The sequence below is a fragment of the Pongo pygmaeus genome, chromosome 3 (assembly GCF_028885625.2).
Source record: "Pongo pygmaeus isolate AG05252 chromosome 3, NHGRI_mPonPyg2-v2.0_pri, whole genome shotgun sequence".
NCBI lineage: Eukaryota > Metazoa > Chordata > Mammalia > Primates > Hominidae > Pongo > Pongo pygmaeus.
The window spans coordinates 6795677-6810729 of record NC_072376.2 but is presented as its reverse complement, the minus strand read 5'-3'; the positions used below and the strand labels follow the sequence as shown (position 1 = coordinate 6810729).

The following is a 15053-nucleotide window of genomic DNA, read 5'->3' as shown; positions in this document are numbered from 1 at the left end:
AAGTGCTTCCCCGAGAGGCAGCGCGATCCACCTGCCCTTGCCAGAGGGCACTGCCCTGAGGGCCAGCTGCCCCGGCATATCCGCACCCCCTTCCCACTCTTGCCCTTCCCTGGGCTCAGAAAAAGCCACCAGGGGCCTGCATGGGAAGAGGCAGAAAAGCGAGGTAGGGAAACATCAGCCAAGCCTGACGCAGGCCCCGGCGGGGAGCAAGGGGAAGGTCTGCGCTGAATGAAGTCTGCTGTTTAGGAAATTAATCAGATGTGATTATTCCCGTCACTGGAAGGCATAGAAGCCCACAAGGTCTGCCTGAGATGTAATCAGCACTCCTGAAAGAAGTCACCTGGGGAAGGTGAGTGAGAACGAAGCTGGTCTTTGCTCCCTCGCGAATCCACCTTGCTCAAGAACCTGGCTATGCACCCAGATGGGCACAGGTGGTCGGGACAGGGTGAGGTGGCGACCTTAGGGTGATGGGACTTCAGGGCTCTTCACCTTCTTCTTTATATATTTTTGGATCACATGCTTCATCTTAGTCAAGAAAGCAATGATGCTGTTTCTGCCTGGTGGGGTGTGTGTGTGTGTGTGCACACATGTGGGGACCAGGGAGAGACCATTACGCAGCAGTTTTAATTGCAAATGGTGAGGAAACCCAAGGCAACATCCCTCAATGACTCAGCTTGAACTTGGCAGCCACAGATTTCCTTGGTGGGGAAATCAGTGCTGGGGAAAGAAAGGGTCCCCACGTGCTGCCCTCCCATTGCCATTCATGGAGCCCACAGCTGTGGGGGCCGCCTTCCCTTCACGCCATTGGCTTTGATAATGCACCGGTAGGAACGGGCCATCTGGGGTTCAGAACTATAGGCAAGGGAGCGAAACTTGCAACTATCAAAAGCAGGAGGTGCCGCCCCAAGAGCATCTGGGTGAGGTCCCGCCCCCTCTGCAGGTTTGCTTACATCGTCCAAGTCTTCTTCGGGCGTGGCTGGGGTCCTGTCTGTCCTGTCTGTGTTGTAGGATGTTTCGGACAAGGTTTCTGAGTCCACAGACTCCTCATCAAATCCAAAAAATGTCTCCACAACATGCTTCTGTAAAACGCAATTTGTATGATGTTAGCAACGACTGAGGATTGCCAGAGTCTGCCAGTCCCTGGTCGTGGGCATGCCAGTGCGGGGGGGTGACGATTGATATTTGGGCCACTGGGGCATCCCAAGATGCAGTTGGTGGGCTTCGTAACTGACTGGGTGGGATAAAAGGTGGCAGCAGGTGGCGGATGATGCTAGGGTTTACAGCCCAAGCGAGCTAGTCTGGCCCTGGCCTTGGCTCTCCAGCTGTAGACCTGTGCAAACCACTTGGCCCCTGGAGCGCCAGCCTCCTTCTCTAGCAAATGGATTGAGAAGCCACCTCATCTGTGAGCACAAAAGGGGGTCAAGCGTGCCCTGCGCCCAGAAAGCAGCTCAGCACTCTGTCACGCTCCATGAGCAGCGCACTGGCTGTACCAAGGAGAAGGGGGACAGGGCCCAGGGAGAGGCTCAGTTCCAAGGAGAAGAACTGGGTGAATATGGACAGCAGAGGGGGCAACAGCTTGAAGGAGTGGCGAGCCCAGCCATAGTCCTAGTACTCTGACTAGCGTGGGAAATGTGTGGCCCAAGTCCTGGCCAGACCCACACTTAGAGGCAATCTCTGCTTAACTTTTTATTATAGAAAACTGGGAAGAGTCACACAATGAGAAGGAATCATGAAATAGACCTTCACACCAACCATCACTCCGATCCAGAGGCAAATTGTATGGCTCTATGTGCCGGCCTCTGAGTTGCCCTGCTGGCACTTCTCCCACCCAAATATCACAGGATATGGGGCTTCATTCATCTGTCTATCCATTCATTCACTCAGCAAACACTGGCAAAGCTCCTTCTATGGGCCAGACACGGGGCAGGCCTGGGGAATACAATAGGATCATAACCAGGCCAGGTCCCTGCCCCAAGGAGCTTGCATCCCCTAGGGGCTGCAGACCTCAACCCACAATCACCAGATCAATGTCCCTTATTTTAGGAACATAGCTTTTTTGTTTTTTTTCCCAAACAGCCCCTGACAAGGATTTTTATTTGTTTTTACAGTCAATGAATGCCTTTCGGACCATGAAGAATGAATCAAAACTAAATTCCAGAGCCCAGCCCGAGGCTCTGCTGGCTCATCCAACACATGACTTCACCCAGAGCTCCCCCAACCCACAGAGAAAAGCCAGGCACTCCCCACATACTAAGGGCCCCTCCCAGCCCGAGTGTTTTACCCAAATATCTGTAAATGTGAGAAAAATGTGACTGGCACCAGAATTAATAATGCGATCAGAAAATAATTCAGACATAAGGCAAGGAAGAAGATGCAGGGACATCCTTGTCACCTTACACAGTTTCTGAAGGTGCTGCAAGGGAGGCACCCACCACCACATGTCACCCAGAACGTTCTTGCATCTGGCACCTGTCTTTCTGCGCACTGCATCCCCCAACCCCCACATTCCTCCTTGCTTTTTAATATGCATGGGGAATACGCCTCTCCCTCGAACTCCAGACTCATATGTCAGCTGCATCCTTTATGGCATCGTGGAATCCTAGTGGGCAGTGACTTACCCCCAACACCGCACCTTCCGTAATCTAACCTCAGACCAGCAGCAGCAGCTCATGCTTCAGTTGCCCAGGCCCCAATCCCAGGAGTCCTCCCCTCTCTTCTCCACCTCTCATGCCTGCCCTCCCTAGGAGAAACCCTGTTGGCTTCACCTTCAACTCAAAATCCAGCCCTCTCACCCCCTCTCTCCATTGGGACCTTCATCTTGGTCCCAGCCACCAATATCTCTCTCTCTCGAATTATTAAAACCACCAACATCCATGCAGACTACAAGTGGTCTGCAAGGCCCTGCAGGATCTACCTCCCATCCTGCCCTGGCATCATCCCTCCCTCTCCTCCTCTCCTCTCCTCCTCCGCTCCAGGCTCCTGCACCCCACACACATACCCTACACACATACCCCACACACATACCCCACACACACCTGCCACGGGGCCTTTGTGATCCGAGATGCTTTTCCCCAGAATCCACATGGCTCCTTCCCTAGATTCCCTTAGGTCTCTGCACAAATGCAACCATATGAGAAAAGGCTTCCTGGCCACCATGCCCAGGTCTCTCCTGCTTCATCCCCACCCCAGCCTCTCGGGCCTCCTTCTTTATTCCTTTCCGTAGCACGTCTCTCACCTGACGTAAGATCTGGCAAGCTGTTGTGTTTACTGCTGGTCTTCCCCCTACCCCTTGAAATGGAAGCTCCATGAAGGCAAGGGGAGTTGGCCCTTTTGTTCCTGACTGTGTCCTAGTGTTAATGAACTCAAAGCCACACTAGTTTGTCTATCCACAAACAGATTTTGTTTTGCACATGACACCCTTTCCATTCATTCACACAGCTGGCATCAGCTGGGCACCATGTGGTTACATGCCCCAGATAAGTCTCACTGGCAGGTATGTGAGGACTATGGGCACCATCGACTTCAATGTCATTTCTCTCCTCGCAGAGGCTGGAGACAATCATCTATTCAAATCTCCCCTCCAGATGAGAAACCCACCTGACTTCAGGCATCATGGACTCTTCCAACGAGCTCTAGAGAGCAGTGGTAGTGACATCCCATGGTGACAATGGCACCCACAGGAGTGATGCATCTGCAGCACTCAAGCTTTTCTGCACACACAGGTCACCCCCCCCGAGCTCCAGTTTCACTCAAGCTCTTCTCCACACACAGGTCACCCCCCTGAGCTCCAGGTTCCACATTTTTCTGAGCAGCCGCTGAGCTGACCTTATTTCTTGCAAACACTGCTAACTGCAAGGCCTCTGGGGATGGGTCTGTTTGTTGCTGTAGCCCAGGAAGCATCATCAAGTTACACACTTTCCAAACATTTAGGACATACTGCTGGGCTGTGACCATCCACGTCAGCATCAGGGACCCTCCTGGGGGCAACGACTTAGTGCTCAATTACCTAGGACGATCCATTGTGAAGGCCCTGCAGGCCTACCAGTTAAAGACTCAACTCTCAAGCCCTAATACAGGGCATTAACTACCAATGCTGCCAAAGACCCTACAGGACTGCTAGTTAAGGACTCAACTCCTAAGCCCTAATACAGGGCATTAACTACCGATGTTGCCACCTGTGTTTAAAGTAGAGCCGGCTTCACAAACAGCCTAACTCCAGACCCAGTGGAGTCCCCAACAGTATCATATCATATGGCCCCAGAGACCAAGACTCCACAGAACTACGCTGCTTTGAGGGAAAGAGGAAGCAGCTCTTAGGGCAGAAACCAAACACAAAAGGGCAGTCCAATTTGAATCCTGCAGCAATGCAGAGGAATCCACAGCCAGGCACGGTGCACACAGAGTTCCCATAGCAGCAGGGATTTTTCTGGGACCCAACCCCTCAGGTTTTTATGCTGGGTATTTTAAAAAAACATTTTAACTTTTTTTTTTTTTTTTTTTTTTTTTTTTTTTTTTTTTTTTGAGACAGAATCTCCTTCTGTCGCCCAGGCTGGAGTGCAGTGGTGCAATCTCAACTTACTACAACTTCTGTCTCCCAAGTTCAAGTGATTCTTCTGCTTCAGCCTCCCAAGTAGCTGGGATGACAGGTGCGTGCCACCACACCTGGCTAATTTTTGTATATACATATATATATATTTTTTAAGTAGCGACAAGGTTTCACCATGTTAGCCAGGCTGGTCTCGAACTCTTGACCTCAAGTGATCCATCTACCTCGGCCTCCCAAAGTGCTGGGATCACAGACATGAGCCATCATGCCCGGCCTTAACTTTTTTTATAACATTTTATAACACTGGATTAGTGTTTATAACATTTTATAACACTGGGTTAGTTTGTTTCCTTTAGAGAAAAGTTTTGTTGAGTGATTGTATTATGCAGGAAGCCTACATATACTCGATATCTCGATATATTTGTGCCTTTATTAATAAAAAATAGGAAAGATACATTAATGTTTAAAGTGAAAACACAGTGACTGTCTTCCTTGAAGGCAATGCAACCGGTTTTGCACTGCATTTTCAAAAAATGCAAGAAATAATTCACCACCTGCTTCCCAAGGGATGAGGGGAGAACCGCCTAGAAAACATTGTTTCCTCTCATGATTGGCACATAGTGGGATTTAAAAAAAAATGGCAAACATGAAAGAAACTGTTCATTTTTCTGTGTCTCCACTCTTTTAAGAGTCTCTAGGTTTTTCCTCACAAGAGATACATTAGGAGCAAAAATGTCCACCATTTGCTCATTCTGAGCCCATCTACTGAATAAAAAGGTAATTCCTCTAGCCTTCCATGTTCCTTGCAACCAAAGCCTCTCCTTGCTGACTCATTTCTACAGATGAATCCAGATTCAGATGAAGATTCAGTTTTGGCCAGGCACAGTGCCTGTAATCCCAGCACTTTGGGAGGCTGAGGTGGAAGGATCACTTGAGCCCAGGAGTTCAAGATCAACCTGGGCCACATAGTGAGAATCCATCTCTACAAAAAGTTATTTAAAAAGTTAGCCGAGTATGGTGGCTGACGCCTGTAGTCCCAGCTACTTGGGAGGCTGAGGTGGAAAGATTACTTGAGCCTGGGAGGTTGGGGCTGCAGTGAGCTGTGATTGTGCCTCTGCACTCCAGCCTGGGTGGCAGAGCAAGATCCTGTCTCAAAAAAAAAAAAAATATTCAGTTTTGGCAAAATGAGTGAAGAGTAAACATGTCTCCTCCATTTACACTTTGCGTATACAGAGGTGCTCCTCCTTAGCGGGTCAAATGAAGCAGAGGGAAAAAGAGGAGGTACCCCCAAAACAAATAGCCCCTCAACCGAATCCAGTCTCTCTCAGTCACCTGTCTTCTCACCTTCCTATCATTTTCAACAGAGCCGCCTGTCACAGGCAGGAGCATCGGTCGGTCACAGCCAGGGACCGCCAGAGAACCTCAAAAAACAAAACCCCGAACCAGTTGCCTACCTTCATGCTTATAGGTCATCTCCTGGCAGCCAGAGAAGTACAGGCACACCAGGGCACAGAGACACAGGAAGAAAGAGAAGTACAGCACAAAGAGGACATATTCCATGGTGGCGTGATGCTGCAGACACACCAGCCCCTGTGCGTGGGCTTAGGCAAACGACACCTCGTCGGCACCCATTTTCATAGCTTCCTCCAGTCCGAGGAAAAGGCACCAATTCTCTCCCCACGCACTCCCCTTTCCTCTAACACACCCGCCCTAGTATCTCCACGGCTTCCTGTGGATCCGTCTGCTGCAGAGTCCCGAGAACAGGAGTGTGCTGGAAGACGCACCTTCAGTAAAAGGGAAGCCAGCTCCAGGGCAGAGCCCAGATGCTGGCCACGCCAACCGTGGGCTGAAGGGAGAGGTTTCCAGGGGCGGGCTGGGGTGCATTCGTCACAGAGGACAGCTTCTGAACCAGTTTATTCTGTGGGGATCTTCCTCCCAGATCCTGTCCTCCCTGAGCCGAGAGCCTGTTGTCAACACCATGGCACAGGCCCTGGGTCCCCAGACAATCACAAGGCCCCGGGGGCAGCACTAGCAACGGCAAGGCCACGAGAGATTCTCCCTCAGGACCCAAACCAAGGAGCTGCCTCTGTCCTCATGTGTTTGGGAAATTTCTCTGCTGTTCCCCGACCACCTCATATGCACCCTAGACGTGCCAAATTCATTGGCTTCTCTACCATCATTTTGTCAGCATTTTACCATTTTTATAGGCCAAAACAAATCATTATCTAACAGAAAAACTAATTTTTTTAACTAGATCAAAGTCTTCAGATTCCCCTGCCCAGAAGGGGTGTCTCTGAGAGTCTTCCATCTCTTGGAGAAGTGTCACCAGACACAACATCAAAAGCAAAAACTCTCATGCTGGAGAAAAAATGGACAGACTTTACCATAAAAAAGTAAAACGTCTGTACTTTGACAGATACCAAAGCAATATTAAAGGGCAATGGGCAATTCATAAAAGAAGAAATGTACATAGCAAAGTTCATGTATGTTTCAACTTCAACAATACATGATGCTCTATTCCTTTGGAAGTATCCATCAGATGAACTGTGTGACTGGATTGTGCTACTCAATTTAGCGCCGACTACCATTTAAGCCATGTTTCCTAATGAGGCACCACCCGGCCAGGCAGTGCAGACCTGAGACAGCTGGGCCTGACCCCAGGCAGTGCAGACCTGAGACACCTGGGCCTGGCGCCAGGCAGTGCAGACTTGAGACAGAGGGGCCTGGAGAGGCGGGGCTGCAATCTGGAACCTTTGCCTCAAGCCCCTCCCCACAGGGCCTGAAGTCACCTCCTGAAACCAGGCAGGAGGCCAGGCGCCTACAGACCCAGCCTCTGCAGCAGCTCCTCCCTGAGACCAGGACTCACCACCCTGCTCACTTGTGGCGCTGGGGTTTCCTGCCCTGTGTGAACAAATTACCTAGAACCACCATAGGTAATGGCACCTGTCCCTTCCCAAGTCTGCAAATGGGAGCCAGATGTCCCCACGGTGTTTGCTACCCTGGACAAGGTACCTAGCCGGCCTCTGTGGCCAGGTCAGGCTCCCAAGCCCTGCTCCACCCACACCAGCTGCAGCTCCTCTGGCGGTGCCTCCAGGACCGGCACAGACGGTGTGTGTGCTTGTCTGCTGAGCCGCCTGCATGTGGTCCAGGACACAGCCCCTGTCTCTTCATAATCATCCCAGTGTCCTATCCCCAGGACCCACATCTTCCCCAAGTCCTTTACCAAAGGGCCCCCAGCAGGTGGGACACGGAGCAATGCTCAGAGGGGCCTCCCATGCTTCTGGCACAGAGCCCGCTGTGAAAGGAAAATAAAAACTCTGAACCCCAGTTCACTCCACCAAAAATAAAAACTTAAGCTGAAAGCTGAGTCATGCAAAAAGCTGCCTTTCCTTTTGTTCCTAAGCAGAGAGCTGCAGAGAAAAGGTTAAGCATCTCTACAGGTAGCTGCTCCATGTTCACCTTATCTTATGTAAAGTGCTGATTTACTGAGCACAAGACAATTACATAATTTGGACTATTCCCCTACCTGCTCCTTTTCTCTCACAACCTGTGGATTCAGTCATGTGACCACACACCCCCTCTTTCCCCTCCAGCCCGCCTTTCCCCTTTAAATATTGAACCCCTCAAAATCATCTTTGGAGAAAGGCTCAGATCTGTCTCCAGGGTACATTCTTAACCTTAGCAAAATAAACTTCTAAATTGATTGAGACCTGCCTCAGAGACTTTTTGATTTACATCAGCCACTCAGCTGGTGAGGCTGGCACAAAGTCCTGCTGCCCATGTCCTCTTCACCTTTGATCAGAGCTGCATGAAATGAGTCCTGATGGCTGCTGTGGAGGAGGGACCAGGTGACAGGGACACTGCTGAGCCAGAAGGGAACAAGCCCTCGCCCCTCCCAGCAAAGGGCCCACATTTACACACCAACCGAGGCCAGCCCTGTAGACAGACATGAAGTAGCCCCCGGTTTCACGCAGTCACTACTATTAGCCCCCCTGAATGCAGGGCACTGTGCCAGCAGCTTTGAGTAGCTGGATCCCAGGGCACCATCCAGCCCTCATGAGCTCACAGACTGGTGACAGCCGTGGGGAAGGCAGCCTAGGAATAAGATCAACTGCAAACAACCACGAAGGAAGAAATGGGTAGCTTTGGCAAAACTTGCAAATGAAAAATGGATGCACATGATGAAAAAATGTTTGACTTTGGGAGGCCGAGGCAGGCAGGTCACTTGAGGTCAGGAGTTCGAGACCAGCCTGGTGAAACCCTGTCTCTACTAAAAATACAAAAAAAAATTAGCCAGGCCTGGTGGCACACTCCCAGCTACTCAGGAGGCTGAGGCACGAGAATTGGTTGAACCAGGGAGGCGGAGGTTGCAGTGAGCTGAGATCGATCGCGCCACTGCACTCCAACCTGGGCGACAGAGAGAAACTCTGTCTTAAAAAAAAAAAAAAAAAAAAAAAAGGGCTTGAGCTTCCTAGGCAGGCAAAGGTACTGTACAACCAGCTGCCAGTGTCTGTCCTTCCCTTCAGCAGGCAGCAGGCTTGGCCTCAGGGGTGTCCTTCCCTCCACCAGGCAGCAGGCTTGGCCTCAGGGGCGTTGGGCTAGGAGTCAAGTTTAGATAGGTCCTGCGTGTTTTGATAGGTCCCATCAGAATGGATGCAAGAGTCACAGACAAAAATGGCCCACCAGACCTCAGGTATCCTCCAACCCCTGGCAACAGCAGACCCAAGGTCATTCGGGGAGGAGGGGACACAGCACTGATGCACTGGCCCAAGAAAGGGCCTCTCCTTCTGATGGTGCTTTGATGGTTCCCAGTGCAGTCCCCAGCCCTCCCTTAAAGGATGATTACTGCAAAGGGTATTGAGATCCCACCTCACGATTATAAATTAGTGGGGGAGGCAGGGTGTGGGCATGGCCTGGGAATCTGCATTTCACAGGCCCTCCAAAGGAAAGTTATTGAGCTATAAGGTAAAGGAAGAAGGAGACACTCTGACTTCCTGATCACCTGCTATACACCAAGCAAAGAACCAGAAGCTTCCTTAGATCCCATGGATATAATGTTCATTTTAAGAATCAAACTGAGGTTCTGAGAGTTTAGATGACTTGGCCAATCCCATCCAGCTAGTAGCTAGGGTCTGACTCCCATACTGCTTGGGGCTACAATTTCCCAACCTTATCCAAAATGATGGGTCCTACTTTCAACCAAGGTGTGTGAGTAAACTGTACTGATTTTTAGCCATTATGCATATGCTTAGAACTCTATGATGATATAGCTTCTGTGCAAGTTCCAATAGCCTGCAACACAATTTACTGCCACATGGCCAGAGGCCCAGGTCCTGAGCAAGCCCCCTACCCCAGTCCCCGGGGCACAGCCCAAGGAACCACTCAGGATCCTTCTCCCCCAACTTCTCCTTTGGGGCTAACGTGAGCCCACGCTGAACCAGCGGGCTCCCCAGGAAATGAGATAATCGACACCAATCTTGTCCCTGGAGGAGATCCCATAAGGGGACTGTTGGACAGGCCAGTAAGACAGAGTCATGGCCCTCAGTGACACAAACGCTCTGGGAAGACAAAAGTGGACACCCTCTGCTTTGCCCTGACTGCATCTTCTGCAAGGCTCTGCCCTGACTACATCTTCTGCAAGATGGGGTGTGGGAGTGGACTGGAGGTGCCCTCCTGCAGGGAGTCCAGGGAGGTTTGCTAGGGTCTTTCTGACAGAAAGTCAGGAGCTGGAGAGCAGGGATGGGGCTGTCAGATTTCTGGAAAGTTCTGGAACTTTCAATGCATTCACCACAGTACTCCGTCAAGCAAAGCCTTTGGCAAAGTGTTAAAACACTTCCATGTGTGACGGACAGAGAGTGATGGGGGCATTTCAGGGGAAAAAGAAACTAGTCTAGTCATCCTGCGGTATCCATGGGGGACTGGTTCTAGAACCTCCCACGAATACTAAAATCCACGGCTGCTCAAGCCCCTTATACAAATTGATGTAGTACTTGCATATAACCTACGCACATCCTCTTGTACCCTTTAACTAGATTACTTATAATATTGTACCTAATACAATGCAGATGCCCTGTAAACCCAGTCATGTGCAACGTAACAGCATCTCAATCCCCAACAGTATACAACAACAGTCCCATAAGATCATAATACTGTATTTTTACTGTACATTTTCTATGTTTAGACACACAAATACCATTGGATTACAAGTGCCTACAGTATTCAGTACAGTAGCATGCGGCACAGGCTTGCAGCCTAGAAGCCAAGGCTAGACTGAATAGCCTAGGTGTGTAGGAGGCTAGACCATCTGGGTTTGTGCAAGTATACTTATGATGTTTGCATGACAAACTCGCCTAATGACGCATTTCTCAGAATGTGTCCCTGTTGTTAAGGAATGCATGACTCTAGTTTTAGACTGTATTGTTTAGTGAATAATGAAAAGGAAAAAAAGTCCGGGAGGTGGAGGTTGCAGTGAGCCAAGAGCGCGCCACTGCACTCCAGCCTGGTCAACAGAGTGAGACTCCATCTCAAAACAAAAACAAAAGGAAAAAAAGTCTGTATATGTTCAGTAGAGATGCAACCATCCATTTTTTTTTTCCTGAAGATTTTCAATCAGTGGTTGGTTGAATCCACAGATGTGAAACCCACAGATACAGAAAGCCAAGTGTACTGAATGCCTGTGGCCTGTGGTAGAGAAGAAAGAGAAGCTTCTTAGGCCTGAAAGGCAACCCTGGATTACAAAACCTGCTCGGGCCCCGAAGGATCCAAGTATCAATTCCATCCAGCCCTGCCCAACGCCAGGATTAAGTAGAGACATGGGAGAAAATTTGGTCCACACTGAAGTCTACATTGAATCTTGAGAAAAAGAAACAATGCTGGTGGGCCCAGGAAACAGTGAATAGCAAAGACCCTAAACCCACTCAGGAAAGTTTCTACACAGATCCCCAAATTCGGCCTCCTAATGACACGGAACTATCTTCATTAAAGTGACCACACATCACCGTTCTTTTGGGACAATCCAGTGTCATACAAGTACATTTTTCCAGTAAAGGCAATTCACTTATTTAGCCAACAACTATTTAGGGACTATTTAGTCAACACCTACTCTGTCCCAGGCAGTGAACAGGCCACAGTGGGCAGGACAGACACAGCCCCTGTCCTTGCCTGTTGTACAGGCAATGTAGCAAATCACGATTCAATTCTAACCCTTTGTGAATTTCTCCTCCCATAAACACATTCAGAAATCAGAAAGAATGGCCGGTTGCGGTTGCTCATGCCTGTAATCCCAGCACTTTGGGAGGCTGAGGCAGGTGGATCACTTGAGGTCTGGAGTTCGAGATCTGCCTGGCCAACATGGTGAAACCCCGTCTCTACTAAAAATACAAAATTAGCCAGGCGTCGTGGCACATGCCTGTAATCTCAGCTACTTCGGAGGCTGCGGCAGTAGAGTCACTTGAACCTGGGAGGCGGAGGTTGCAGCGAGCCGAGATCATGCCATTGCTCTCCAGCATGGGCAACAAGAGCAAAAAGTCTGTCTCAAAAAAAAAAAAAAAGAAAGAAGGAAGGAAAGGAAGAAAGAAAAAGAAAGAAAGAAAGGGAAAGAAAGAAAGAAAGAAAGAAAGAAAGAAAGAAAGAAAGAAAGAAAGAAAGAAAGAAAGAAAGAAAGAAAGAAAGAAAGAAGGAAAGAAAGAAAAAGAGAAAGAAAGAAAGGAAGAAAGAAAGAAAGAAAGAAAAGAAGGAAGGAAGGAAAGAAGGAAAGAAAGAAAGGAAGAGAAGGAAGGAAGAAGGAAGGAAGGAAGGAAAGAAGGAAAGAAAGAAAGAAAGAAAGAAAGAAAGAAAGAAAGAAAGAAAGAAAGAAAGAAAGAAAGAAAAGAAAGAAAGAAAGGAAGGAAGAAAGAAAGAAGTCAGGAAGACGGGGGACAGGGGAAAAAGAAACCTCTGTTTAATTCCAGGCATTCTGACATAGACTTTAAAAATAAAGTCTTGGCTCAACAATGGATTTTTCAAAACCCCACGTGGAAGCTCTATGGGGTGTGTAATGCCACAGCACATCCCGTTAATGGGACAAACTGCACAATCTTTAGATTTGTGCCTTTTAAACATATGTCCCATGGTGAAAATGGCTGTTACACACACTCCCAGCAGCTGTGCAGAATGGTGCAACTCTTCCGTGAGGCAGTGGGGTGGGGTGGGGGCGATGCTCTCTGGTCAAAGCCTTCTCACCCTCTGAGCCACATTTCAACTTCTGGGAATCTATGCATGGAAACGATTCTGATTATGGACACAGCTTTCCAGACAAAAGCTGGTTGCTGTGGCGACATTTACAGAAATAGCAAGTCCAAAGGTAGGGGAAAGGGTAGCTAAATAATGGTATAGTCACTTAATGACATGTTCAACAGTCAGGGAATAAAATAGAGCTGGGCCAGAAAGAGCTGTCTGCGTAAACAGAAGCACAGCTATTGCAGCATCACTCATAGGGCTGAGGAGCTGAAAGCAATGTGCCCAACAATCGCAGAACAGTAAACCAGTTTATGGTCCATCTCCTCCACAGATTATGTAGCCATAAAAATTTATATTTACAATGACAGCTATCACAGGATAAAGGCTTGCAGTCTAACGTTAAATAAAATCCAGGGTGCAAATATGTATACTGCAGTTCCAGCTGGGGAAATGAATTAAAACAGCAACACCAATGTGCCGGGGAGGCACTGCGGTGATAGATCACTTTTTATTTCCCAGATATTCTATAATGTGGTTCTATGTCTTCTATAGAAGTATATACTTAAATATAGGCCGAGCGCGGTGGCTTACACCTGTCATCCCAGCACTTTGGGAGGCTGAGGTGGGCAGATCACCTGAGGTCGGGAGTTCGAGACCAGCCTGACCAACATGGAGAAACCCCATCTCTACTAAAAATACAAAATTAGCCGGGCGTGGTGGCACATGCCTGTAATCCCAGCTACTTGCGAGGCTGAGGCAGGAGAATCGCTTGAACCTGGGAGGCAGAGGTTGCAATGAGCCGAGATCATGTCATTGCACTCCAGCCCAGGCAACAAGAGCGAAACTCCATCTCAAAAAAATAAGTAAATAAATAAAAAATAAACAAACAAATAAATACATATAGACAAGTTCTACTCAAACCACTTCCCATTTCTGAGTTTCTAATGTCAATGTGCAGAGATTTACCCCGTGTTCGACTTGGCTTGGTGGGAAAAGCTTGGGCCTTGCAGTCTCAGACTTGAGTTTGAAACTCAGCCTTGTCAATTTAATTTTTCTCTGAGTTTTTTCTATATTTTATATCTATATGTCTTCTGTAGCTGTAAATTTGAAAAAATAATACCAACTACATGGGGTGGCTGTGAGAATTCAATGAGATTGTATAAATACCCACTCATCCGAGAATCCAGGACCTAGCAAATCATCAATGAGCCAGGCCACTCTAAGTGGCATTACCTGAACACTGCAGTAAAGGCCACCAGGAGGCAGCCTGGGAGCCAAATTGCACCCATAGATATATTTTATGTGGCCCACAGGTATATATATTTTACAGGCTGAGTGTCCCTTATCTGAAATGCTTGGAACCAGGAGGAATTTTGGATGTTTTTTCAGATTTTGGAATATTTGCATAAACAGAATAATGTATCTTGGGGATGGGACCCAAGTCTAAACATGAAATTCATTTGTTTCATATACACTTTATATATAATACATAGCCTGAAGGGAATCGTATATAATATTTTAAATAATTTTGTGCATGAATCAAAGTTTTGACAGTGTTTTTACTGCAACCTGTCACATGAGGCCAGGTGTGAAATTTCCCTGGCCTCATGTTGGTGCTTAGAAAGTTTCAGATTTTGGATTTCGGATTTTTGGATTTTGGATTAGGGATGTTCAACCTGTAGTCGGACATTTAAAATTATAGACATTTAAAATCCAACATTTAAATCCTTCAATTTCACATAAAGTAAGGTGTTATGGATTAAACTGTATCCCCCCAAAAAGATGGGTTGAGGTCCTAACCCCAGTACCGCAGAATGTGACTTATTTGGAAATAGGATCATTGCAGATGTAGTTAACTTATCATGAGGTCACACTGGAGTAGGGTGGACTCCTAATCCCGCATGAGTGGTGGCTTTAGACGTGAAGCTACACAGATACACAGGTAGAATGTCACCGACAATGAAGGCAGACATTGGAGTTCCAGCTGCAAACCAAGGACACCAGTGATTGCTGGGAAACCACTCTAAGCTAGGAAAAGGAAAGGAAGGGTCTGCTATAGGTTTTAGAGGGAGGGAACACGGCTCTACTGACACCTTAATTTCAGCATTCTGGCCTCTAGAACTGTAAGATAATACATTTCCTTTCCTTTTCTTTTTTCTTTTTTCTTTTTTTTTGAGACAGGGTCTTGCTCTGTCACTGAGGCTGGAGCGCAGTGGCAAAATCATGACTCACTACAGCCTTGACCTCCTGGGCTCAAGCAGTCCTCCTGCTTCAGCCTCCGAAGTAGCTG

General features: G+C 48.2%; 2 protein-coding genes across 3 annotated transcripts in view; both read right to left on the bottom strand.

Annotated features, from left to right (window-relative positions):
• Positions 1 to 15053, bottom strand: part of JAKMIP1 (janus kinase and microtubule interacting protein 1) — a 178604-nt gene that overhangs the window by 38674 nt on the left and 124877 nt on the right. For both annotated transcript variants that reach the window (XM_054484761.1, XM_054484760.2), the window contains one exon: positions 951 to 1079. In XM_054484761.1, the coding sequence (XP_054340736.1) occupies positions 951 to 1079 (129 nt within the window). The remainder of the gene's footprint in view (positions 1 to 950; positions 1080 to 15053) is intronic.
• Positions 1048 to 6106, bottom strand: LOC129034919 (uncharacterized). Its single transcript, XM_055019512.1, has 2 exons — positions 6001 to 6106; positions 1048 to 1079 (listed from the first exon to the last, which is right to left on the bottom strand). The coding sequence occupies exons 1-2, from the start codon at positions 6104 to 6106 to the stop codon at positions 1048 to 1050; spliced, it is 138 nt and encodes a 45-aa protein (XP_054875487.1).